Genomic DNA, 27899 nt, shown 5'->3' on the forward strand with positions numbered 1-27899 from the left:
AACCAACCGTAGCTGGGGGGATTCGTGAAAATCGTGCACTTGGTGACAAGTTTAACATGTTTTAGCTTGCTTTCGACAAGCATCTTGCGAAGGGAAGACTCTGATTTACCATTTCAGGTGAAAATTAGCTGTGGATGAGGGTTCATGCCACAGGCTCTGTCTGTTGACAGTGTGGTGGAATGTCAGGCGGAGGTGGATTTCAGTGTATTTTCTTGGAAATAAGGTCATTATTCATTATAGTTAACCAAAACGAAAGCTAAACCAAAGCACAAAAAAAGGATAACTAACTGAAACTGAATTATGTGTTTACCAAACTAAATTAATGCTATCTTTTGTTATGTTTTTATTACGCAATAGTACCTTTCAATCTTGCACATGAAAAACTAACACTAAAACTAATAAAAAATGAACTAAAACTATTATCATTAAAAAAAAGTGGGCACAAGGTTTTCAAAATCCATCGCAAACGAGTTGGGCTCGCCCCCTAGTGGTCTGTTTGCAATGAATCCAATATTAGATACCGGTAAATCAGTATTATGGTTGAAACTTGAAACCCCAAATAATTTACATATGAGATTTTTCAATGGATTCTGTTACTATTGGGTATGCTAAATAACATAGGCTAGTAAAATGTAGGATAATTTAAGTTCTGGAAAGGCATAATTTTAAAGATGTTGTCCGTGGTAGCTTAAAATGCCTATAAACTGGGAGCCATTTTGAAAATGATGCCTTTCCAGAGGTTAGATTTCCATATGTATTTTTGAGTGGTGCAACCACTCCAAGGAACATCTGTCCCTATGTTTAGAGTACCAACAGGGGGCGCTGTTTCACCACTCACTTCAGACTGGTCTGATTTTTGAGTGGTGCAACCACTCTAAGTCTAAGGAACAGCAATGTCCCTGTCGCTATGTCCTGACCTAACCTATGTCCCTATATATGTTTAGAGTACCAATAGGGGGTGCTGTTGCAACACTCGCTTCAGACTGGTCTGATTTTAATGTTATTTAGCATACCCAATATAGTGACGGTATCCATTGAAAAGTATTTTTTTATCAATTATTTGGGGTTTCAACCATGAACTACTGATCTAGGATTCATTGCAAACAGACCACTAGGGGGCGAGCCCAACTCGTTTGTGATGGTTTTCAAAGACCTTTATAACCATACCCAACACCATGCCAAAGAAATCTAACCTTGTGTGCATAATTGTTTTGATTGTTTACATATTAAATCCCATTATTATAGTATTTTAAGCTCCTGGCAGCCATCGTGGACACCAAAAAAATCATTGGTTTCCAGAACTTTATTTAGCATACCCAAGTAGTATAGGCCTATTAAACAGAATCCATTAAAATTGTTATTGTATCAATCATTCAAGGTGCGAGCCCAACTCGTTTGCGATGGTTTTTGAAAAGCATGCCAATATCAAAAACTTGTCCCCAAGTGGACAATCTTGATGATTTTGCCGAATATCCTCCCAGCTACCGACCCCAGATCAGCTCCACACAAGGCCAAACGGCGTGATGATGATGATGACAGACAGACAGACAGACAGACAGACAGACAGACAGACAGACAGACAGACATTGATTATACTTTATTGAGGGAAATCCAGTTTCATATAGGCTACAGTACAGAGTACAGTAGACTGAAGGCAATACGTACTATTCACCCAACCCCCCCACCTCAAATGCCTATTTGTGTCGTTAAAGACAAATGCCCGCCCTATTCATATATTCACGCATATTGCTATAACAGCATCCATAAACGGATGTACTAATATAGCTCACAGCTACCAGTATTTAGTGAGATGCTGCTTTTACTTGTATTAATGTAGTAAATGTACACATTATAAAAACAAATAAACAATTTTATTAAATCTGTTATTTTTGTGCTTTTTATATTCAAACTAGGTGTTCCCTGTGGTCAAATAATTTCGGAAATTGTCCTGCGCAAGTCTACGTCGTTCACGTTATACCCTTCATTAATTAATTACTGTACTCTCGCGCGGCTGCTGTAGTTGGAGACGGGACACAAGTCTCCAATAGAGACGGAGGTCTGGCTACGCGAGATTATACTGTAAAATATACTAGGTGGGAGGGGGCAGGGGCACTAGCGTTAGTAGCGTATGCAAACTGTTAGCTTTGGAGGCTACACGTTCAAAACCTTGCTGCTAAATCACCGCTCTCCTCCACGGAAACAAAACAAGACAGATTTTGGGGCTTGACTGTGCAACAAGCATAGATAGACCCTAACACGACAGCGTGTCAGTGAGTATCTCGTATTAAACACACAAATCGAATAGCTACAGCACGTTTGCAGACCAGTTATTTAGAACATGATGATTCCCTTGGTGTGTGTGTGTCAGTGTGTATTTCCCCTTTTGTTTAGCGGTTTAGGCCCCTGTGTTTGGGACCTGGAGAGGGGCCATGTTGTTTTAGCCACAGAGTGTTTGCTTGATGTTTAAGCTCGTGGTTTGTTTCATACTCGTCGCAGGAACGTCTCGCTCGACAAAAAAACGACCAATTTTTTAGCCGAAAAAGGTGTTTTGCAGCGTCACGTCGACACCCTTTACACTTTAAAACGTGTGCTTTTTGGCGAAAACATGTCATGTTTTTGTCGAGCGACCAAGTATATAAATGAAAAAGCCTGTAACTTAGCAACAGAGGCTTGCTTTTGCTAACTAGTCAGGTGTCTTTGCTAGCCGACCCGACTGGTTAGTTAACATGTAAGATAGAAACGGAGCGCAGTTGGACATTAACAACAAGTAGGCTTAAATTGGTCTGTCTGTCTCACTGGTAATAATAAACATGAAAGAATAAGAGGCCTGCTAACTGCTTACATTGCAGCTGGCTATGGCTAACCGTGCGCCCTATATAAGTAAAACTGGTCAACTTGGTTAACACCAAATGACTTTACTGTAAAGCAAATAGCACCGGTTATTTATATCTGTTACATGTAGTCAAAGTGACCACAATGCTAACTGGGATAGGGAGAATGCGGACCTCCTAGATGAGCTAACGTGTTAGCTAGCTAGCATGTTTGGGGCTGGAACGCGTCCATTTGCAGGAACAAGGCAAAAAAACAATGATCACAGACATCTGTACACGAGTCTCAAGCTCTGCTGTGAAGTATTAGCAAAATCTCTGGCCGATCAACGATCATCGACGACCATTACTTTATAGGTTCATCAGTTAAATGTAGGCTAATATCATTTGAGGCATCATCATTGACAGCCACTTGTTTTTGTCTTCGCTCCTAGTAGTACTCGCGTAACCACAGCCTACCCTGCTAGCTTTGCAGCGATCAAAATAACAACTAATCATACCATTCAGGAATATTATGTATTAAAAATGGAGACACCAGAACCATGTCAACAACGGTGCCAAAATTTGGGGTTCGTGGCACGGGTTGATGGTTGAATGTCCCGGGGATTAGTCAGATCCCGTCAAGGAAAGGGTTTCACCGATGAACGACGTTCTCATAGTAAAAACGGACCGATTTTCGCCTTTGCTGTAAACATTCTATGCAATCTAACAAATCAATAAGTGAAGCGAAAGCATGTCCAGGCTTAAAGATATGAAAAGGAGAACATTGGGCCTGGCCCTGGCATAGAAAATTTATTTTTGGACAAAGAAAATAAAAATACCACAATGCTTTAACGACTTATGCCCTGTTGTCACATTGTCAAAATAGCTGATGTACAAACTCATGATTGATGTTGCAAGCTTGTAGATCTGCTATTTTCTTTCTGACAATTTTAGCCTATGTAATGGCATGCCCAGAATAGGGATAGCACGTTCAAAGTTCATGAGGCCAAATCATTTTCTACATTATAAAAATGTGTCAGCTAAACCTCTTTGTCTGTTTCATGTAGGCTTTCCCGTGGAATGAGCGTTCCATGCAGCATCCTAGGTATGAATGACGTGGGCTGGCAGGAGACAAGAGGTGGGATGCTGCATGCAAATGGTGCACCTGAAACTGGGGGTGTCCGAGTTCATGGAGGAGGACCTCTAGCTACAGTTGGGGGAGCTGGACAAGCACCTGTAGGACCACATTTACAGGGTATGGACAGGGGCGTCAACCCTACCCCAGGGACCCCACAGCCTCCACTGAGTGGGCGATCTCAGGACGATGCCACTGTGGGCTACTTCTTTCAGAGGCAACCAGGGGAACAACTTGGAGGCTGTGTACCCAGCAAGCACCGCTGGCCAACTGGAGATGGCAATCACGTTGATCAGGTACAAATGTTTGTTAAAGATTTCACACCTTACTAACAATTTATTGCAGGCCAGATGGAAGGATTGGTGGCTATTTCAAGATGCATCAAGTGTGGGATCCAATGAGTAACCTCATTCACTGCCAGATTAAATTAATAAATAATCAAATGCATAAAATGATCCACCCATGATTGACAGCAAAAAATTTAAATATGTATTTCTCAAACATTGTGTTATAACTGTTAAGGACAAAGTGGACTGTATGAGCAGTTGCCTTCAACTGTATCACAGTAAATGTTTACAACACCACAGCATCATATCTTTAATATACAGTTATTGATATGCAGCATGTTGTGACAACTGAATCTGAATAATGCAGTCCCACTTACACATTCCACAGAAAGTTAATCCTCAAATTTGTTCTTAGGGGAGTTGAATCATTTAACATTTGATTTATTTGTTTAGCACAATTTAAAAAGTCAGTACACAAATGTCTGCACAAGAAATACAAAGGGACAGTGCCAGTAGGAGGCAAGAAACCCATATGGGCTTATGTGAGGCCTCTACTTGTGTATAACAATCTTCAGTATATATAAAAATGTACTTACAAACGTAAAGAGGGACATTATATGATTTAAAAAAATAATCATATGATGTAGGTTTAGCCCTCTACACCCCGTTTCCTACATTCACGGAGGAGGCGAAGATGCGTACGGTTAACGATTGAATTAATTTCAGCTCTTCTCATGTTCGCTAAAGTTGAAATATTCCAACTTGAGTGAAGTTAACCTCACCGTTGCTGTCTAACCGGATATATCTTTTCACCGACCCTATAGCCAACAGCTCACTCCGCCAGCTAGCCATGCCATATTTGATCACGAATATAAACCCATATGGTTATGGTGGAAATAAATAGCTTAACACCCCGAACGCCTGGGACCGAACGTTATTTAATCCATTAGCGCCCAGCGATTTATAGCAGCGGAGCACATTTAGCGACGGACCGGATGTTATCCCGGATGTGGCTGAAGTAGCTTGATGTAGCCAAAACACTCGAGGCGATCCGACAACAGCGGGAGGTATGATTAATTCTAACACGACTAGCCCGCGTTGGGCTGTCTAACACTTAATATTTTCTTAGAATTGGACGGAATGATTTAGATTTAGTTATTCACATTTTAAGATTTTCGATCTCGTCGGTTAAAATGGGGGGGGGGGGGGGACATTTTCGATGACGTCCCACCGGAAAATAACATTGAATGTTGTGCAACAGACGCTCCTAGCCTGTGGAGCGATGCGATCGGTTTTGATATCAATATCAATAATCTCCGTCCTTTTGATCAATCTCCGTCCTGAGTGCTGGGCGCTACTAATTGAAAGTGCAGAGAACTTCGTCCTGTGCGCTCAGGGTGTTGAAGACATAGTGAAATGAAGTGTTTTTCACACTTTCAGAGCATACCCGTGGTCATCATAATGGGCATACCTAACAATAGATGCCAACACAATGGGGACATTTCTATTTTTGTGTATTTTTATATCAAAAGTCCATTAAAATACAATTTGAATTACTTCCTTTGAATGAAAACGTGATACCTGACGTTTCGAGGCCTGCATGATTAAAAATGAATCTTGATTTCATTCACCTGTTCGATTCCCATATCTGCATGTTCCTCCAAACACAGCTGATTTTTGATTACAGAACTACTGTTTTTAATATCATTCAAGATGACATCCAGACAGTGTATTGCTAATTTTAAACATAATCGGCACGCTAAAATATGTATGTAAAAACATTATAGGTAGAAATAAGCCACGCAGTAGCAAACATGCGGCTCGTCTTTCCTAGCAGGAGCTCCTCCTTGATCATACCGGGCAGAAGAGCTCTCAGTGGAGGGGAGAAAAACACAGTCGGTGTGCGTCTCTGATAGTGCAAATGTAACGGTCAAGACATAAACTATGTAGTTGCTCACTCTTGACTAATTTCAAGCATACAACTACTAGTTTATAATCTTTATTAAAATGTTAAACTGTCATATGTTTACTGTAATTGACAGGCTAGCATGTGAGAATAGGCGAACACACAATTAAACACAGCGACCAAAATCACACGAATGAATCATCTGAAAGACAAGCCTGACAAGTAGTGATTTTCACTCGTGTCTTCATCTTTAAAATAGAGCATCATATTAGATTTTCTTATTTTTTTTCTTTCACTGTAAACAGGCTGACAAAACTAAAACCTCTACCAATCAGACATCGACATCACCGGATGTTAGACTTTAGCATTATGGGTGATGCAGTACAGAACGCAAATAAAACATGTTTTTGCTAAAACTACAGTGATACCATACATAATCCCCTATGGTGGAAACTAATGGGGAAGTTTGCTTCCGGCAACTCACTGTGACCTCACTGCGACAGCACCTTTCATGTGGGTGCTTCCGGCACATGTGTAGTATAGGCGACGGTGTCTCACTAGTTAGAGTCACTGCTGTGGCTCGAATTCTGACCCCTCCTGGCTTTGTGTCGAAGTTAGCTTGAGCAAGACACCAAACCACTAACTGCTCCATGAGCACCGCTAGGTGGCTGCCCAGTGCCCACTGATCATAATTGTTAGAATAGTTCAAATGCAGAGAACCATTTTCCCCACAGGGATCAATGGACAGTTGAGCCTACGCTTAGTAGAAACCATTGGCCATTGGTGTTAGACTGATTAGTATGATGAACATCGCTGTTCCAGTTCTAAATGTCTGAAAGAATCTAATGTGATGTCAGGCTGATCAGTTTATCCTCTAACATGAACAACAAACGTCTGTACATCTTACACATACGTTTATTTGTGATATACTCTATAAAAGGTGTACTACACAGACTTTCAGTGGTGTGTGCTGTGCTGCAGGGCTCCTTTTTAGTTGGTTCAAGTTGCACCTAATGTTTTCGTATAGGTGCACCAGCATATAATTTAGGTCCACCCACACATAGACACATCTAGACAGAATCCAGATCTTCTAAATGTAAGGTGGACTGGTGCCATGAAACTGTTTAGTTGCATCCCCATTTTTGGGATGTGCGTCCAAAATTGGTGCACACCTGAGCCTAGCGCCTTTTGGGACTCTCGGTTACTTTTTCTGAATTTTGGACGGCGGTACCCTAGGGTCCCTCGCTGGTTATTCCACTCTCCATAGGACGCAGCTTTACCTACTGTCTGTTCACGGAGACCTGCGTGGTCACTTGAGTGTGAGATGTTTCAAAGATGCATACAACAGCTTTAGGAGACCACGGAAACGTGTGTGAAACGGCGCTAATTGTTGAAGTTTTGCTTCGCTGAACGTCTCTCTCCTCTCTCTTCAGTGACTTCCTTGTTGACTTCCCATTGTACCGCCTCCCGCACCGAGACTGGCTAGCTGCACGTCCTAGTTACTGCCTCTGATTGGCCGACCGCGTACATGCAGGATGTTTATAATGCTGGAGGCGGGACATGGGACGTGAGGAAGAGAGAATTTCAGCGAAGCAAAACTTTAAAAACAGATTAGAAATACTTAACGGCATCGCCGATTAGCGCCGTTTCGCACAAGTTTCCGTGGTCTCCTAAAGCTGTTGTATGCATATTTGAAACATCTCACCAAGACTCAAGCAACCGTGCGGGTCTCCGTGAACAGACGATAGGTAAAGCTGCGTCCTATGGAGAGTGGAATAACCAGCGAGGGTACCGGCTAGGGTACCGCCGTCCAAAATTCAGAAAAGGTAACCGAGGGTTCCAAAAGGGGCTATCCTGAGCCCTGCCTTAAGTTGAATTTACTGCCTAACATCCTACCACTAACTCTGATGTCTTAATTATAATGTTGTATATAATAATATGTTTCCCCTATGCTGATCTCAGGTCCGTGAGGTTGATGGGATGAACTATGACTTTCAGGCTCTTGCTTTGGAGTCCAGAGGCATGGGAGAGGTAAGGGGGGGGGGGTGTGTGTGTGTGTGGCGACTTTTTCACATTTCAACATTTTTAAACCTTTGTCGAGATCATGGATTTTACAAGGAGAGACATTTATTTTCCATATATTCACTTCTGCCGGTTGACAGTCAATTTCACCTCATCAAATGCCGTTTTCGGCCCTCATGGATAATAATTCCTTAATTCGGGGTGCAGAGGTCTTTTCAGCTGTTGATTATTCAAGGGGAATAACTGACCCCAGGTCTGTGAACCAGAAGTTAAATCTATATAATCACATTTCTCAGTCACCCGAAACATACATTTTGTAACCACGGTCAGCTACGCGGCCGGAATCGTCCGTAAATAAAGCAAATTTTGATTAGAATCGGAGATTAGAATCCGAGATAAAAGCATGTGAAAAATGCGCTAACATTCCAGAGCTAACCAGATGTGGCTTACGACCGCGACCAACCTTAATCAATATAAAACATTAAAATACGGAGATCTCTGTCCATGGCACTAAGCTTAGATCTTATTTCAGGTGGGCTTTCACACGGTATTTCATATTTGTAAACATATTTGCACTCTAGTGATCATTTATTTAAACCAATCCTTTAACATCTGCAGCAGTAGAGTATCATTAGGATGCTGATTTGTTTTTCTTTTTCTTATAGCTTCTGCCAGCAAAGAAGCTCTGGGATTCTGATGAATTGGCCAAGGATGGAAGGAAGGGGATGCTTCTTGGAGAGGAGTGGAGGGACAATGCATGGGGAACATCCCGTGAGTGTCACTTATGTTTGTGTACGATTGGAAATCTCTGCCTCCCGTTATGTCTTGTGACCTTCTAAACTAAACGGCTGGGAAACGGCCGCAAACAGACCAACGTCTGCTGCTTTGAAAACAAATCCATGTACCAATTAGAGATGTGGGCAGATATACGGATAAAAGGTGCTGCCCCTACTAAAAGTTTACTAAATAAAATGTGGTTATTCTATCAACTTGGGCAACACATACAGGCTGCGTAGCGTAGCAGAGACGCGCATGAAGTGCCGGCCATAAGCACCAACGGTGCGCTGCTGCACGGCTACCAGCTTTGTAGTAAAAACAAAATCACTTTCACTGCACGGCAAAGCCTGGAAATAGAACAGTGGCGCATCAGAGCGCCGGGCGAGGCATGAGCAGGCGTCTGCCACCTCCGGTGTGGGATAGGTCCATTGAAAATAATGTAGGCGGTTGTTTTGACGTGTGCCGTTTGCAGCCTGTACAGTATGTGTTGCCCTTAACCTTCCTTCCTCCCTCTTCTACACCCCGTTTCCTGTGAAAGTCCTTTTTCTTCTTTTTTTTTATACCATTGAGATATTAGTGCTCAGAGATAAGACTTGCTCAGGGAATACCTTTAATATTTGTCAGATCCTGTGTCTAGGTAAGACATGACCTTTGACACCGTCAAATGTCTCAGTAGAAATGTCTCAACCACCCCAATTTTAGAAGTTATAACATTATAACCTAACAGATTGGACGTTCCAAATTCCATCCAATATAAACACCTGGATGCGAATCGCCCATGTAACCGTATACTGCCCTCTGCCTGGGAGCTGATCAGTCAGCAGTGTGCTTCAGACAGCATCCACCCGTCCCAGAATTCACTCGCTAACAGGATTTATCTAGTCCAATCAGAGTCGGGAGTTTAATGCGACTTGTCGACGATTCGTATTTATGTAGAAATGTGACCTTTTTTGAAGGCTACAATTGCAAGCGTTACAGAAACTTTCAACCTTTTATCAGAGCTACAGTGTGGGGACGTCTCTCTTCACTGTAGCACTACGTTAGCCAGAATGAGAACACCACTCGCCTAATGCTGCCGAGGTCCAACGAGTTTAACACGCTTCGAAACAGTGAACATTGTTTAAGTCACAGGAGCATGGTTTTGGTAACAAGAAGACTCACCCCGGTGCGTGCCTGTTTTTCCTCCCGGAATTTTCCCCAGTGAGGGGGATAACTTTGTAATATGCTATTGGCTGTTTGTATTCTTTTTGGAAAAATATAAAAAGATACTCCTGTGGAAAGGCTATATTATATTACTTATATTGACCCTATAAACAATTTAGTATTATTTAGTATATGTAAGGTTTTGCCCCCTCAAATGGTACCTCATCAGATAATCCCCACATTTCCTACAACAACTTCTGTGAACAGACTTCACTGTAGTAGCTTATCACATTTGTACTTAGGCTGTCTGCTGTCATGAAAGTTTATAGTTAGAGAAATTCTGGGAGGAAAACAGAAACGGGGTGAGTCTTCTTGTATTGATGGTTTTCATATCATAAATATGAACTTCAGCCCAAATCTTGCCTGTAGTCGTCCACGTGATTTCTTCTTTACTAATGGAAAGGTTTAGTTGCACTGGTGCGCATTTCATGTAGGTGCAGATTGTGTCGTTTGGAGTCGTAGACATGAGACATGACTGAGGACCACAACAGTGTTCCCCAAACCTGAGGACCACTGCTGTGTATCCCATATGTACTGTACTGTATGTGTATACATCCCACTGTTTCTCAACCAATGGTCCATTGATGACTACTAATAATAATTTCCTTATAATAATGACCTGACCAGACAATCCGGTGCACTTCCCCCTTTTGAGATTCTAACTCCCTTTTTCTGTTGAATTTCTTGACTTCCAACTTGTCAGTACATGACTACATGGACGGTCATCATATCATAGGTCACCAGGTCATTCAGTTCAGTTTCTCAACTAGTGGAAATACATTTTAAAAAGTCAACAAATCCTACATTACTAAATGAATGATCAGGGACCACGCACAATACTTCCACGGCCCACCAGTGGTCCACGGACCACCTGTTGAAAACCCCTGGCCTAATGCATACCAAACTGGGAGTTCTTTAAATCAAATGGGTTGAGAATAATTTATAATTGTATGCCTTCAATAGACTTCATTGTTTTTGGTCAAGTTCAAAGTGGCTACTAGTTGTAGCTGATGCACTCACTGGGAACCCCACTCACTCACTCACTGTTTGACTGTGCTTTTTCTTTTGAGGTGGTTTGTGCAATATATTTGTAGCCTGCTGATATATTATAGTATACTTTGTCATAATAGGATCCAGTGGGAAGGGGCCAACTTGTTGGCACCAGTAAAGCCATACTAAAGCATTACTTTATTCCACAGTTATTACTGTGGTTTGACCAAATTATAAACTCAAGCCTTTGTGTTGCTGAGACGTGTATGCGCATAATTATGCGATAATTTAATAATCCCTCCACCAAATTGTCATTCAGATCATTCAGTGTCCCAGCCAATCATGGTGCAGCGGCGACCAGGCCAGAGTTTCCACGGGAACGGAGATGCAAACTCTGTTCTGTCACCTCGCTCTGAAGGAGGAGGACTGGGAGTGAGCATGGTGGAGTATGTCCTGAGCTCTTCTCCTGGAGACAAAATGGATGGCCGCTACAGGAATGGTGGTTATGTAAGTTTCTTTCTTTCCAGGGACACATCATAGTGCAAACAGTTGGTCTTGGATTTTACTAGTGGTACATAGTCCAGAACTTACATTCTTTGCTCACAGGGTGGAGGAGATGCTGACCCGGATGGTAGAGAAAAGAGTGACACCCAAGAGAAGGTATCTCCTTTTGAGGAGGACAAAAGCCAAGAGATGAAGGTGGGAGAGGAAAGTGATGCTTCTAAAGCGAACGGAAGAGGCCTTCTCAATGGCATGGACAGAGACTGCAAAGACTTTAAGTATGTTATCTTTTTTGAACATATTTACTATACATACATACCTACACGCAAAGCCACACATTGGGAGAGGACAGCACCACTCTAATACTGAGGTTGAAATAGAACAAACCATAACAATGAGGAATGTTAGTCTAAAAAAAATGGTTTAATGGCTACATGCCATTAAGAAAACGGTATGTGATGCAAATTAATCGGAATGGAGTGGACTTCCACTCTGAATGTCAAAATATTTATAGCTAAATGTCTAAATATTTATAATTAACTGTGTATAGCTGTGTGGTCACATTTCCCATGGATATTCAGCCACTGCAAAGCTTTGAGGTTAGCAGCCCTGTATGTGGGACAGACTGTGGCAGAGGTCTATACTAAATTAATGAAACATGAGGGATCGTGCTTGAATGACAACACTTTCTTGCTCCTCCAGTCCAACCCCTGGAAGTCGCCAAGCTTCCCCCACTGAGGCTGTAGAGAGAATGGGCCCCAGCCAAGCTGGTTTAGAGATGATGCACCACCCGCACCAGCACCAACACCAACACCCCCAGCACCACCCCCAGCACCACCCCCACCCCCATGCCCTCCAGCAACAAAATCCTGCCCAGAATAAGGCCCCTACTGAGGACTTCCAGAACCAGGAGGCCCAGAACATGGGGGGTATGGAGCAACAAGCTGGTGTCGAGTCCCTGCAGTTTGACTATGCTGGAAACCAGATCCAGGTGGACTCCTCTGGGACCCCTGTGGGCCTGTTTGACTACAACTCCCAGCAGCAGGTTTGTTGAATTCTAACATCTAACTAGGGGTTCCAATGGTTCAGCCTGTTCAGCTTACATAAATTATTGTCTCCACCAGGCCGAAGGCATGGGGGGAGAGTATGTTTTGCACTCCGTCCGTCCGTCCGTCTGTGTGTGTGTGTGTGTGTGTGTGTGTGTCCGTGAGCAGCTAATCTCGGCCACCGTTAACCCGGTCGATGCCAAATTTTGCACACACACTCCCTGGATGCCAACGATGAACCTCTGCCCCAAACTTTCCAGAACGGCCTGTTATAGCGCCACCAGGAGGCCACTTTGTGCAAAACAAGTTTTTGCACAGTACACCTACAGATTTTGTCCAAACATCACGCAAATTGGTACACAGTCTCTCTAGAGCCATTCAACGAAACCGGTCTTTCAGATTTCTCAGACTCCATCCTGATTGGTTAAGATTGGCTTCCAAAGTTCATTTACTTTTGTTGCCCTTTTATCCAACCACCAGATGAAGGCAAGCTGCAATGTCCTACATTCCTATCCTGGTGGAGACCTGTGCCCAGAAGGGCACTTTTTCTAGTTTTGATTGTTTTTTTTTCATTGCAGTTGTTCCAGAGATCAAATCATTTGACTGTTCAGCAGCTCACTGCTGCCCAGCAACAACAATATGCGCTTGCTGCAGCCCAGCAGCAGCACCTCGGTATGTTTCCATGCATGGCTATGATGGTTAGGTTTGTGTGTGTAATTTTGATACAATTGCTTTGTAGGAATCGAGTTGAATAGTGGGCAGCATACATTTACTGTCATTATTTAAACCTGAACTGGTATTTGTTTTATTCTTCACCTGAACTGGTATTTGTTTTATTCTTCTATTACCCAGCTGGCCTTGCTCCTGCTTTTGTGCCAAACCCTTACATCATGTCCGCTGCCCCACCTGGAACTGACCCCTACACTGCTGCTGGGTTAGCAGCAGCAGCCACACTTGCAGGTTAGCTCGCCCCATTGCATTCAGGCTTTAAAGTAATAAAATATTCTTTGAGGGGCTCCTCCAAGCTGATAAATGGATATTTGTGAGACCCCTGTTAGATTACTATTTTCTTTTAAATAATTTTAGCGATCATAGATGTATAACTTAATGTCTTCCCTAAGGGCCTACAGTGGTTCCACCGCAGTACTATGGTGTTCCCTGGGGTGTGTACCCGGCCAACCTCTTCCAACAGCAGGCTGCAGCTAATGCCAATCACTCAGCTAATCAACAAGCATCCAATCAGGGACAAGGACCTGGCCAACAGCAGGTAGATGTTAAAGTAGTTGGTTATTTGTCTGTTTTATTTTAATGAAAGCTAACCTCTCGTACTATCAGAAGATTGGAGGAGATCTCCTACTAATGGTAATTTAGATATTAAAGAATGTCAGACAAACGGATTGATATGAGTTTCATTTTCTTTCACATCTGGAATTCCAGATGTATGATCATTAGACAAAAAATTGCTGTGTTGCTTTTCGATGTGTACACTGTTTAATTTTATAGAGGTATCTAAAGAGCCAAAAGTACGTTTCTGAACGTGTCAAATATCGCAAGACTGTCCACCATTTCCTGTCTGGCAGCCAAATCTCGCGATACCCCCGGAACAGAAACGAAATGATGTACTGTGCACATCGAAAACAGATTAGAAAACAAACTGTGATATGTCTTCTTTTATATGCCTGAACCGATTTATATGACACAGGTCTCAATGGTTCATAAATAATGTTTGTTATGTGCTGGTCAAGCTTGCGCCATTCACTGCTTTTATTCATGTAACTTCCAGTGTGAGATTTGGCTCCCATGAAAGTGTCATAGCGCAGCACAGTCACGTGACCATGACACTTCCTTCTCTAAGCTTCCTTGCTAAAATCCAGGAAGAGACTCCTGCCATGAGGGATTTTCTTTGTCGCGCCTTGTCGCCTAGGTCTCGGTGTACTGTGATAACCCACCTATTTCCCTCCCCAGTCAGAGTTAGTAGTTTGAATGAAGGGACTTAATTTTACAGAGTAAACCTTTTTGAATATTTTAAAAGAAAAACCTCTCTCACACTTTTGACAATGGAAGCGAAGGGATTGTCCTCTGTCTCTAGTTGAACATAGCATTTGTGAGTAAACGATAGCTGGCCATGGGTTTGATATTCACGTCAAAATCTGAATTTAATCATGTGCATAATGGTCACAATACGAGATCCCGAGTTGCAGACATTCCAATTGTTGTTTAGTAGAATGTAGAAGATTTTCAGCTCATTGAAACACTGGATTTTAGTTTTTTCTATCTTTAAGTAGATTCATTATAAATCATCTTCACAAATCCCATTTCAGATATTGTATCCATACAAGAACATGCTATATTGTGCCAGCCAGTATCATAAATAACCTTGCATCTCTTTCTAGGTGATGCGCACGGGGAACAACCAACGCCCCCTTACACCTGGTCAGGGTCAGCAGAGTCAACAGGAGTCCCTTGCAGCAGCAGCTGCTGCTAACCCAGCCTTGGCTTACGCAGGCATGTCAGGTCAGTTCACTAATATTCCAACAGGGCAGCCATCAACTACACTGAGCATCAGTGCATTTAACTATTTTTATGCAGTTTTGGTTATCTAAATAAAACAAACACTCAAACTATACTACTGTGGTAATCTTAATGTATTGTCAGCCCAAGAAACACTGGCTGTTCATATCGTTGCTGGTGGGTGAAAAACTTGTCCAAAACCCTTACTTTTCAGAAATTGAGGGTAAGAAATAAAAACATGTCTTCCAATGGATCCAATGTAGTTATTATTTATTCATAAGCTAAGCTATTGTCAACTTTCCATCGGTTCAATATCTTCTATACTTTGATTGAAGCCGGGCCCCACCATCCCGTATGTGTCTACTCATTCCATGTTTACCTCTAATAATAAAGGTTTTCATTTAGTCACAGTTACTCACACCTTCTACTGCATGTGCACCGTACTTGCACTGCGCACAGAATAAACGGCAATTACGTCTCTGACTCTGTGCTGCTGGAAGGGAGCGGCGGTTCTTGAGCCGTGTCAACATCCTGTCAGCTGTACACTAGAGGAAAAATAATTCTAATAATTAAAACAATAATGAATGGACAGATGTTTCTCTGGTTATATAGTTTCCCTGAGCAATAATTACCGAAAGGAAGTTCGCAAAGGTTGGAACCTTTAGGAAAGCTGTGTTCATTGTTTACTGAATGAAATCTCAATCAAGTGTATTTACAGCAAGGCTTTGTTTTAGAAGATTTGTGGAAAAATTAAGAATCAAATGTTGATTTGTCAAGTGGCAAAATACTAGTATGGCAAGGTCTGCAAGACTGATAACAATAACATATCATAACCAACATTATTGTTCTTCTTGTGAGAAAAATAATGCAAAGGAAAATGAGATGATCTAATTAAAAAACAAAAAACACCTTTTGAGATTAAATTATAATGATAGTGTTTGGCACGAAACACCACAGCCACTAAATATGATGCAAGTAACCAGTGTTTACTAAAAGTGATTGTGGCAACGAGCACTTTTAGTAAACGGTGCACAGTGTTCTTGAACACAACTCGGATTATAATCTCCACTAACCTCTCTTCCTAGGTTATCAAGTGTTGGCCCCTGCAGCATACTATGACCAGAGTGGAAACCTTGTGATGGGCCCCGGGGCACGTACAGGCCTGGGTGGACCTGTCCGACTGGTTCAAACCCCACTCCTCATCAACCCTGCTGCAGCACAGGCTGGTGAGCATGCTACCTCACAATGTAGATGTAATGTGGGTGTTTCCTGTACATTTTTACTTTGTGACCAGATGTAAAGCTTGCACTGAATTTAAATTACTTTCCAATAGACTCTGTGCATAACTGTAGTCCCGGGTTCCCAAAACTTTGCATGCCCGTTTCCTGTTTTAAATTCGTTTTAAGTTCAATAGCTTCAAATTAAGCAATTGGAGAACTTGAACAGGAAACCAGGTATGCCACCTTCAGTAAACTCTGGGCTACAGTTGTGCACAGAGCCATGGTATCTTATTAGTATTATATAGTATTAGTAACCAAACCTTAAAGTGAATTAACAGTCAGGCAATCTAGTAACGGTGTGGCTTGACTGTGCTTGGGCAAAATCTCCCCTAGCCCTTTTTACATATACATGCAAATGCTAAAAAGCCAATTTCCCTATTTGTCAATAATACTCTGTGCTGTACTGGACCACATTCTCCTGGTTTAACCACAGCTTTGCCTCCAACCACCTCTTCTTTCTCAACCTCACCGTCCCTCTAGCGGCCGCAGCATCGGCGTCTGGCTCTGGAAACAACATGTCCGGTCAAGCCAATGGGCTGTATCGATCCATGCCTCAGCAGCAACAGCAGCAGCAGCAGCAACAGCAGCAGCAGGCCAGCAGCGGCATGCCCTCCAGCTCGTTCTATGGCTCTGGCTCAGTCCCAGCCACTTCCCAGAGCAGCTCCCTGTTCTCCCACACCTCTGCAGCCCCGCCACCCAGCTCCTCTCTAGGCTTCAGTAGCACTGGGGGCTCCCTTGGCGTTGGTCTTGGCTCTGCTCTCGGGGGCTTTGGCTCCTCTGGTTAGTGATTAAAACTCTTCTCTCTTTCTTTTTTTCTTTTTTTCTTTAAATTTTTATCCCACGATTTTGTAACCCAGTTTTTCTTTTCACCCAGTGCCAATTATCTAATGTAATCCTGGGCGCTACACTTCCTCTGCCAACCTGGGGGGGCAGCGGACTGACCTCATGCCTCCTTCTATGCATGAGGAGTCCAAGCTGCTTCTTTTCACCTGACAGAGGGGAATTTCCCCGGCCGGACGTAGTGCGTGGAAGGGACACGTTATTCCGACCAGTTCCTTTCCCCTCCATCAGGTGCCCCGGCTGGCCAGGGGGAGGTAGTTTTAGAGACCAGGATTACGGCATGTTTTTGTGAGGGTATCTACCCTAGGGGACACGGGGAGAACATGCAAACTCCACACAGAAAGGCCCTATCGCCAACCCCCACCTCGGGTATGGGCACTGATGACGCGGAGGAGTCACAATTTAGTTGTTTTGAAATCTAAAGCTCTTTCTGGGCCTTTGTATTTACGTATTTGAATTTGAACAGACTGTTTCTTTTCTTTCCTCGCTCTTTTTTTCTCTTGCAGTGTCCAGCTCCAACAGTAGCGGTGTATCTCGCAGGGATTCCCTGTTGGCCAGTTCTGACCTGTACAAGCGAGGTGGCAGCAGTCTAACTCCCATTGGTCAGCCTTTTTACAACAGCCTGGGCTACTCTTCCTCCCCCAGCCCCATTGGCCTGACACCAGGCCATTCCCCACTCACCCCCCCACCTTCCCTGCCTTCCTCACATGGGTCCTCCTCTAGCCTTCACCTAGGTAAGATGGTCTCCTGTTATTCATTGGCATGTTATTCCCATGGACATTTGAATTTAAATAAATCTTTGCTCCAAGAACTATTGACGATATTGAGACCGCAGCCATCTTGCCAGCAAGGTGCAAAGTATTTTCCCATAGACAGCCTATTCATCCAAACAGAAAAGTCCTATCTAATTGTATTAAACAACATCAAACTCACGAACATTGCAGCTGTACAGAAAGCTTGAATTATCCTCTTTCAATCTGTAAAGTTTTGTTTCATAAAAATCCACCGTAGACATATTATGAGCTATTTGCTGGCAAGACGGCCGCGGTGTGAATATCGTCAATTACGATAGCTGTACTTCCCATGTGTATCTAGAAAGGGTAGCCCAAAAGTGACACATTTCAACTAGCATAAGCCTACAGAAAAACAAACGCACAAAATTGGTCTCAGGACGTCTCCCAGCAGGATGTTCGGTTGCTACATTTCTCTTGTCAATACCAGGTGGCCTGACGAACGGCAGCGGGCGCTACATCTCTGCAGCGCCGGGAGCTGAGGCGAAGTACCGCAGCGCCGGCAGCACGTCCAGCCTGTTCAACTCCAGCAGCCAGCTGTTTCCTCCATCTCGCCCACGATACAGCCGCTCTGACGTCATGCCCTCCGGTCGTAGCCGCCTGCTGGAAGATTTCCGCAACAACCGCTTCCCCAACCTCCAGCTCCGTGACCTGCCGGGACACATGGTGGAGTTCTCTCAGGATCAGCACGGATCCAGGTTGGTGGAGGACGCACCTTTTGCACACGCTGTCTAAATCACGAGGATTTGTTGTGCTTTTTGTTTGCGTATTCTTGCCATATTTGCGTGTTTAAAAATATAGTTTTTTTTAAATATCTGATTTCAAGATAAATTGGAACTGTTTCAAATATGTCTTGTCTTTAAAAATGTTATATCGAACTGGGTATGTTGCAATTATGTGGTCAACATACTAATTTCAAAGCTACTAATTCCAAAGCAGACTAAAAACTAACTTTAGTCTGCTACTGAGAGCATGATTCTCCCCTCATCCAGAGCAGTCTTCAGAGCATGAATTGTCATTTGATAATTCCTGTACCTGTACTGTTGTACTCTACTGAACTTGTCCTTTTCTGCTAGGTTTATACAACAGAAGCTGGAGAGAGCTACTCCGGCTGAGAGGCAGATGGTGTTTGGAGAGATTCTACAGGCAGCATACCAGCTGATGACGGATGTGTTTGGGAATTACGTAATCCAGAAGTTCTTTGAGGTTAGAAGTTCTAGATCAGTGCCTGTTTGCATTCAACTTTAGGTTTTTATCTTTAAGATTTCTCCTAAGGTGTTGATTTCCACTTACCTAATCGTCATTATAATTAAGGATTTTGCGAGAAACCTCTCAAATAAGGTAATATGTTTTTACTTGCGCAAGCAGAGCGCGCAAGTAATAAGTAACGGTCTTCGTTCACCGTGACAGCCAACCCGCCATTTGATGTGTATGCAAAAAAAACAGCAAATCCGTGCCTGGTTTGCTGGGACCAGATTACATAAATGACCATATGTCTTACGTCATCATTTAGAGTTAGTCATACGTATACTATATACATAATCAGTAAAATAAAATAGCAAATTTTGCCTGATCTGCTGGGACCAGAGTATGTGGTGTGTATATGTATGACTAGCTCTCAATGATGACGTAAGAAATATGGTCATTTGTGTAATCTGGTCCCAGCAAACCAGGCACAAATCTGCTGTTTTATTTTCATACGCATCAAATGGCGGGTTGGCTGGCACGGTTTTTGGCGCAAAGTAACCACAGTATACCGCTAATCAACTTACTGTACAACTACATACTCTATATAGTATATGTATATGTATACGTATGTCTTACGTCATCATTTAGAGCTAGTCATACGTATACTATATACATAATCAGTAAAATACATATACTGTATAACATATTTTAATTCAGTTTATATACCTTTTTTTCATCACATATCAATTTATTTTTCTTTAAAAAACTAAAAAGGGATCCAGAATATATCTACATCGATAAAACTGTATTTCTTATATAGATAGAAACTTGAACCATACTTAATAATACTAGGTGTTTATATGCATAAAGTAGGTAGGTAGCAAATAGTTACACCTAATAATTATACATTTCAAACGTTCCTTCACAGAGATACTGAGATTTGACAGTTTACAGCGGTCGAAAGTACTTGCACGCTCTGCTTGCGCACTAGTTGGCCATTTATGGCCTACTAGTGTGCAACAAGCAAGTATGCACTCGACAGAGTGCAGTTCTAGTTATGAATATGATTAAAAAGTATCATCCAGTCTCAAGCAATGCACTCTGATGTTCTGTCCCACAGTTTGGGAGTGCTGATCAGAAGCTGGCCTTAGCCACACGTATCCGTGGACACGTCCTGCCCTTAGCTCTGCAGATGTATGGTTGTCGGGTGATCCAGAAAGCCTTGGAGTCCATCTCTTCTGACCAGCAGGTAATTGTAAGTGAGCTTTCACTTCCTTTTGTTTTCCAAAATATATAAATAACCGATTTAGCTTTAAAGGGACACAATTTCCAACATTATGTCAAAATCTTTGGTGTAGGGGCTAACGTTGATTGCGGACATAAAACTGAATTCTCTGCATTATGTCAAAAATATTTGTTGTATTCTCTGCATCTCTGACACGTTGCCCATGGCAAGTAAAACGAATATTACTCGGATTGGCAAGTGGGTTTTGACCTAACCTATTTTTATTATTATCGTTTTTAATTTCCCTGGAAAAAAGTTCTAGGGTCTCTTCTCCCCTTGTCCCTATTTTTCAATATATTTAGTCATTTGTCGTTTGTGGTTTTTGTCAACGACTCATCACAACATAAATCATACAGTGTGTTGTAAAAGCCTAATATATATATATTTAGTAAGACTAGTGTGTTGCTTGCCGAAAAGATAAAACGACTATGAACGTAATTGGTATCACCACCTCTATTATGTAACTGCTAGTACAGTGTTTACGGTCTACTTACAGCATGTTCTGATTTGGACACTGTTGTGTATTGTGTATTGACACAATTTGACAGTATAGCCTTCATTGTGTTTAAACACGAGAGTATGCTTTACTGTCATTATTGACTAGACAGTGATGTGATCAGGGTGTCTACACCACTACAATACGCTAAGAACTTTGATTCTGTGAATGTGAAAACTACTACCTTTACTTACTGTTTTTTGACTTGTAAAATATGAACCAGTTTTATGTCATGTCGGCCATAGACCATAGTATGTGTATGGCAAGGCTGTGTTTGACTGCGAGGAAAAATGCCCTGCATAAAGGCTGAAACAGACAGGCATTATTCCCTTGAATACCCTTTATGCAATCCCAATAATTCCGGCAACATCCACACATCCCGTTTCCATTTCAGAGTGACATCGTCCGTGAGTTGGACGGCCATGTGCTCAAGTGTGTGAAGGACCAGAATGGCAACCACGTTGTGCAGAAGTGCATAGAGTGCGTCCAGCCTCAGGCCCTACAATTCATTATCGATGCCTTCCAGGGACAGGTGGGGACCTTGTTATGATTGATGCTTAATATGTCATCTTAATGCCTAATCTTACCAGTCCAGACAAAGCTGACATCGGTTTAAAAAATCTTTCCTAGGTGTTTGTACTCTCAACACACCCTTACGGCTGCAGGGTAATCCAGAGGATTTTGGAGCATTGCACCCAGGAGCAGACGCTGCCCATCCTCGAGGAACTGCATCAGCACTCTGAACAGCTTGGCCAGGTAAGCATGTCCTTGCTAGCGTCTGCTCTCATCTCCAGGCCCTCAAAGCCACAAATGCCATGTAGCACTCATGTCTCCCCAGACATGAGTGGATTTGTAAATTATGCTCGTCTTGTGTATGTGCATGTCTCCATGTCTCCTTTTTTTCTATTTTTTGCATTTCATGGTGTTTTTTTAATGTGTCATTGTTTGCTGTCTAGTATTTTGTCTGCTAGAATAAATGTTTAAGGATAATTTAAAGATGATGTAATTCTACTGCCAACTGTCATGACAATTGACCTATGACTTGACTATTGAAACATCCACCCCCCTCCTCCCCCTCCACCTATTCCATCTAGAAATATCAAGGCGTATCATTGGAGATGACACCCAAAACATATTATACAGTGTCCAGCGATGCACTGTTCAAGGTCAGAGCAATTTGCCTCCCTCTTCGCGGATGTCCCTGTCTCTCTTCCCCTTTCTCCTTCCTGTATCACTTCCTGTATGTCTGTCCTAACCCGTAGCAACGTCTCCAGCTCCCCAAGGTCTGCAGGGCTTCTAACTCACTTCAAAATCCATCCTTTCCTCCTCCTCCTCTCCTCTCCTCGCCGCCTCCTCCCTCTTCCTACTCTTTCCCTTCTTGCTTTGCCTTAAAAAACAAAACAATGAGGCTGCCTCTTCCCACAGACTATTGACACCGCACTCGCTTCTCTGCTCTCCAACAATCTTACGTTTTGGGCCTAAAGTGTCTCCCCTGATCAATCTGTTTTGCTTTTGTCCTCGTAAATGTAGCTGTAATTGCTAGCAAGAAGCAAGCCAGGAGCGTTTTGATACATTGGAGCACTAAAAACGCTGCTCTCATTAGTTTAACTTGACCTTGAGTCAGGCACTTAAATAAGTGTAGACATTTTCCAGACATTTCCATCAAAGCAGATTGACAGGAAATTGATTACAAGGCAAATCATTCACATTGGTCCAAATGGAATGCAACTATAACTACATTGAAAATGTTTCTAAGATACTGTATCTCAATTCAAGAGTGGTATTATGTATTACCTGGACAGGTGAGTTGACGTTTTGTTAATTCTTTTTGTGTCTACCGCTACACTGCTTCAGGTGTAAGTTATTCACTAAAATCACACCCATAACTGTTTACCTGAAGGGGCAAAGATTCTATTTGTTGTTTTTGCCTAGTTGGCAATATAAGCCTAGACCAGCAGCGTCTGTTTTGTCTGACCTTCTGCAGTGATAATGTTACAACTACACATGGGGCTATCGTGCACACATAGCTGTCACTAGCAATGCATGATGATTTCACATCAATTTGGACCGATGAGTTTGGGGAGTAGTGCATGAACAGCAATGAGACAAAGGGGTGTCAGGCTTGTTCTCTCTTGATACATGAATGTCTCACACCCAAATCACTGATGCCTCACGCCTGATGCCTCTGTGTCACCCCCTGTAGGATCAGTACGGCAACTACGTAATCCAGCATGTGTTGGAGCACGGCAGGCCAGAGGACAAAAGCAAGATTGTTGCTGAAGTTCGCGGGAAGGTCCTTGTCTTGAGCCAACACAAATTTGCAAGGTATGCCAAATTCTAACAGTATTTACCAGGCAGGTTCACGAAAACCACCTCTCTGGAGGGCTGTATTTTTCTACAAAGAATGTGTGTCATCGTCGTAAGCATAGCATATTCTTACATGTGACAGAGGAAACTCATTTATTGTATTGTTTATGAACGGATACTCAAACGATGATAAATGATAGACAGAATTAAACTGGGCTCATAATATCTTATCTGGGCCTGCAGAACATGAAAGCTTGAGTAGGCCAACGCCTACAATCTGGAGCTCAATAATCAACTTGTATGTTGTATGTTTAATGGACCTCCCTTCTCTGTCTCTGTCAACCTCAGTAATGTGGTTGAAAAATGCGTGATCCACTCTTCGCGTGCAGAGAGGGCCCTACTGATAGATGAGGTTTGCTGTCAGAAAGATGGCCCCCATAGTGCCCTGTACACCATGATGAAGGACCAGTATGCCAACTATGTTGTCCAGAGGATGATTGACATGGCAGAACCAGCTCAGCGCAAAATCATCATGCACAAGGTAGGGGTGTGTGTGTGTTCTCATAAGGCCTGAAAATGAAGGCCCGGCCCTACCCTAACTGGGTCAGCCAGAGGCTCAGCCCCACCCTAATAATTACCATAATGTTAGGCCTGAAAACCTGAAAAAGCCAGAGTGAAAAAAAAGAAAAACGCCTCTGCGCCCCGCACCGTGGTTCAAATTTTATACGCCAAAATAAAGGATTTACGGTATGTAACTCATGCAGTGAACATTAACATTAGCGTTTACATTGATATGGAGCATTTACCGTGGTGATGTTGATTAGGTTATTCACCCAGCTGGGTTTAATGAGATGATAGTGTCTCGTTAAACCCCGGCTTTTCCAAAATGAGCTATCGCAGATGAATCGATGGTCTTATAAAACATTTAAGCATATGGCAAGTAGGGGGCCGGTGGCACAGTCGGTAGTGCTGTCACCTCACAGCTAGAAGGTCCTGGGTTCGATTCCCGCTGGGAGCGTGTTCTCTCCTCCGCGTCATCAGTGCCCATACCCTAGGGGTGGTTGGCGAAAGGGCCTTTCTGTGTGGAGTTTGCATGTTATCCCTGTATCTCCTAGGGTATGTAGGTACCCTCACAAAAAACATGCAGTAATCCTGGTCTCTAAACTACCTATGGAACTGGTCGGAATAACGTGTTCCTTCCACGCGCTACGTCCGGCCGGGGAAACTCTCCCCTGTCAGGTGAAAAGAAGCAGCTTGGGCTCTTCCTCATGCATAGAGAAAAGCATGAGGCCAGTCCGCTGCTAACTTTCAACTCTGTGATAACCCAGACATCTTTACATCTTTGACAGCTAATACACAAGATTTATGTGGTTGATGAAGAGTCCACAGAAGTCTGTATTTGAGATAGCCTGCACCTTTGACCATAGCCAAGCCTGCTGTTTCCCAAACACTATATAGGTTGTAACGTGTCAATAAATGGATATTCAAGGAGGCAGGAAATATGACACATTGCGATGCAGTCTGTTGTTACCTTGATCTATTCTTCATCGCCTCAAATTCTTTAAGTTAAGAAATAAAAGACGATACTGTTCTGTTCAATTTAAATCAACATCCAATTTTAAAAAAAAAATCCATGAAAAGTTCATATTCAATATTTTTGCTATCAATTATTGTTCTTCAAAAGAAAATCTATATTGGCCAGTCATGTTTCTTTTCTTTTTTTTTTACGAGAATGACTTTGAGCTTGCTTAACTTTGCCCTCTCTTCCTTTTCAGATTCGGCCTCATATTGCCACCTTACGCAAGTACACCTATGGGAAGCACATTCTGGCCAAGCTAGAAAAGTACTACATGAAGAGTGGCTCTGATCTGGGCCCAATCGGCGGCCCCACAAATGGCCTCATGTAATCCTCCTGGCGACCCCTAAACAATTCCACAGTTGGAGCCCTCCTTCATAATCCCCCCTCTTTTGCCCCATTTTCTGTAAGAGATGCTCCCTTAGCCATAGGGGTTCACCATAACACCCTCTGTTGTCCCATTTTTGGGGAATTACCAAAAAAGATGATTAAATTTTTCGCCTACGAATGCTGTGACGTCTGACCCCTGCCACTGTGTGTCCCCTAGTGCAGTTCCCTTTGCATGGTCACCAGAGGACACACAGCCCGCAGGCCGTGTTTCCTGGGTAAAGCACAAACCCATTGTTTATTATGTAATTGATGTAACTGACTGGTTTTCATATTAATCTTGTACATTTAGTTTTTTTACCTTGTAAATTCTCTGTAGAAAAAATATACACATTTGCTGCAATTTGCAATTCTTACAATTACACCAGCAAGTGACTTTATATGGCCAAACTGAGTGATCCTTTTAAGAAAAATGATTTCCACTTGTTTTTGTACCCAGACTTGTATCAGCTATTCTAACTAAAAGCCAGGCATTTGAATATTTGACCTTTTATGTTAACCCATGCACAGTCAGTGTGGTGCCCATGCCAAAGCAGCTGATTGGTTCTTTTTGAATAGCACTATGTAGTATGGCTAGATAGAAGCTCCTCATCTGTCTATTCAGATGATTACTGTGTCTTGTATCAATGATTTAGGCATCCCTACACAGTACATTTTTACACTTTCAGAGTTAAATTAACACTCCGGATTTTACTGTGTAGGTCCTCAAGACCCGTTTGTGTGCTTGTCACAGAGCTGTGCTTTAGTTTTGGGTAGTGTCGTCCAATGATGGCTTTTTGTTGCCTTTTTCTCCTTTTAAATCCCCTCCTCTTTACTCTGCCCTTAACCCTGTTGACTAGCAGCCAGTAGTTTGCGTGATTTAACTATTTGAATAATGTTGGTACTGAGCAGTACAGATTGACAGCAATGTTTCCACTGAGCCTCAACATGGCTGTCTTAATCTAAATCCAGTGGTCGCTCTGGGCTTATGCCAGGTAAAGAGCAACCATCAATAGAACTCTTTGTAGCAGAGCATGAGGTTTGGTTGTATAGCAGGTGTGTAACCTGGTGTAATCTTAAAAAGAAATGACCGTAGTGGGGGCTTCTTGGGGGTAGGGTAGTGGGTGGGACTGGGTTTATGCATTGGCATGCTGTGGCAAGTTGTTTTAAAACTTGGAATGATTTTTTTCTTTATCATGTTTTGTGCAACATCTTACCTGTCTTGTAGTTTTGAGATGAACACTGCCCTAGAACATGGTATCTTTATGTACTGAATATCATCTCTTGCATAGAAGTAGTTTAGCAATGTATAGCATCTTTATGTACAAGTAAATTGTTGCTTTTGGGTACGGGGGCTTGCAGCAGTGATGGTACCCCCACCGCCTGTATGAGCTGAGTAGCAGGATATAGTGGTTGAGAAGTGCTTATCCCAGGTTTGTACATCTGAAAGAAAAAAGTGAAAGAAACGGATCTTGCAGGAATCTCTTCTGGTTCTGTGATTATTTTTTTTTAATATATATATATATATATAATTATCCCCCTTTAGATTGGGTATGTAAGTGTGTCGGTGGAGGTTGGTGGGGCTATCAAAAGCTATACAATTCACCTGTAGTGCTAGTAGTGATGGCTTTTTTTTTTTGCTTCATATGAATAATTGTAGAATACATGTAGTATATGTGCAGTTAATAAGTGTAAGTTTATTAGTTTATAAATGAAATGTCTAGTTGTGGTGTTTGACAGGCCTTGCTAAATTTGTAGTGATGCTTTTATTTCGTCTGTACAGTTGTACATTTGTAAACGTTGACGCTGTAAATGGGATGTCTTTTACACTTTGGGGGCGGGGAGTGGGGGGAGGGGGGAGAAAAATAAGGCAAATGTGCATTTTGATGTGTGTATATTCATCACTCCTTCCCCCTGAATATAATGTATACAGTTTATTTGATCAAGCATTTTAAAAAAAGAACTTTTTATGGCTTCACAATCTGGCATGATTTTTGTTTTTAATCTGTAATGGGGAAAGGCCAGCCCTCTATTTGTACTGGAGCTGTAACATCCTCTGTTTATAGTCTTTATTATGTGTGACAGTTTAAAAGAAAAAAAAATAAGAAAAGGAAAAGTCCACCAATGCTCTGTACTTAAAACGAGGCTGCATTTCAGTCCTCTGCTACCATGGAATCTTCACAGGATATGACGAGAATTATTTTTGTACAGAAGAGCGCTGTATTTTGAAACAGCTGCTACCTTGTAAGCAAAAGCAATGTAAAATATTGTCAATTATATAAATATGAACATATGAGTTTTGTCACACTGTCAAAGTCATGTACATTTTCAGGTGGCCTTATGTACATTTCCAGATGTTAGATGAAGAAAAAGAACTCATTTTTGGAAGCAGAATTGTGACTATGTATGATTAAACTGTTCTTCTAACATTTGATGAGTGTGCTGTGCTTTCTTTGAAACGTGTGTATGGTGAAGTTGTCTGAGTAGTCTTTATCCTTATGTCACAATGTGGTACTCTGCAGCGTTGAAATATATATAAACCCAAATTAATAAAAATCACACCCGTTTGAAGTGAGGGGTGC

The 27899-nt window shown here is 42.3% G+C and overlaps 1 protein-coding gene across 4 annotated transcripts; it reads left to right on the forward strand.

Annotated features, from left to right (window-relative positions):
• On the forward strand, window positions 1-27746 carry pum2 (pumilio RNA-binding family member 2). 4 transcript variants are annotated; one of them, XM_083790997.1, is made up of 23 exons: window positions 1-117; window positions 3878-4241; window positions 8101-8169; window positions 8826-8931; window positions 11450-11637; window positions 11737-11909; window positions 12334-12676; window positions 13256-13349; window positions 13530-13637; window positions 13799-13944; window positions 15071-15191; window positions 16274-16414; window positions 16949-17248; window positions 17815-18042; window positions 18530-18797; window positions 19176-19305; window positions 20408-20542; window positions 21463-21600; window positions 21699-21824; window positions 22163-22234; window positions 23272-23393; window positions 23724-23916; window positions 25151-27746. In XM_083790997.1, the coding sequence occupies exons 2-23, from the start codon at window positions 3891-3893 to the stop codon at window positions 25280-25282; spliced, it is 3684 nt and encodes a 1227-aa protein (XP_083647123.1). In that variant the 5' UTR covers window positions 1-117; window positions 3878-3890; the 3' UTR covers window positions 25283-27746. The 4 variants fall into 4 exon arrangements, with proteins under 4 accessions (XP_083647123.1, XP_083647122.1, XP_083647124.1 ...); XM_083790996.1 differs by lacking the exon at window positions 1-117 and adding an exon at window positions 2114-2270; XM_083790998.1 differs by lacking the exon at window positions 1-117 and adding an exon at window positions 2114-2270 and having other exon boundaries at window positions 20408-20536.
• The last annotated feature ends 153 nt before the right edge of the window (window positions 27747-27899 follow it).

The sequence above is a fragment of the Protomyctophum parallelum genome (genome assembly GCF_964188405.1).
Source record: "Protomyctophum parallelum genome assembly, chromosome: 19".
In the NCBI taxonomy this organism is placed as follows: Eukaryota; Metazoa; Chordata; class Actinopteri; order Myctophiformes; family Myctophidae; genus Protomyctophum; species Protomyctophum parallelum.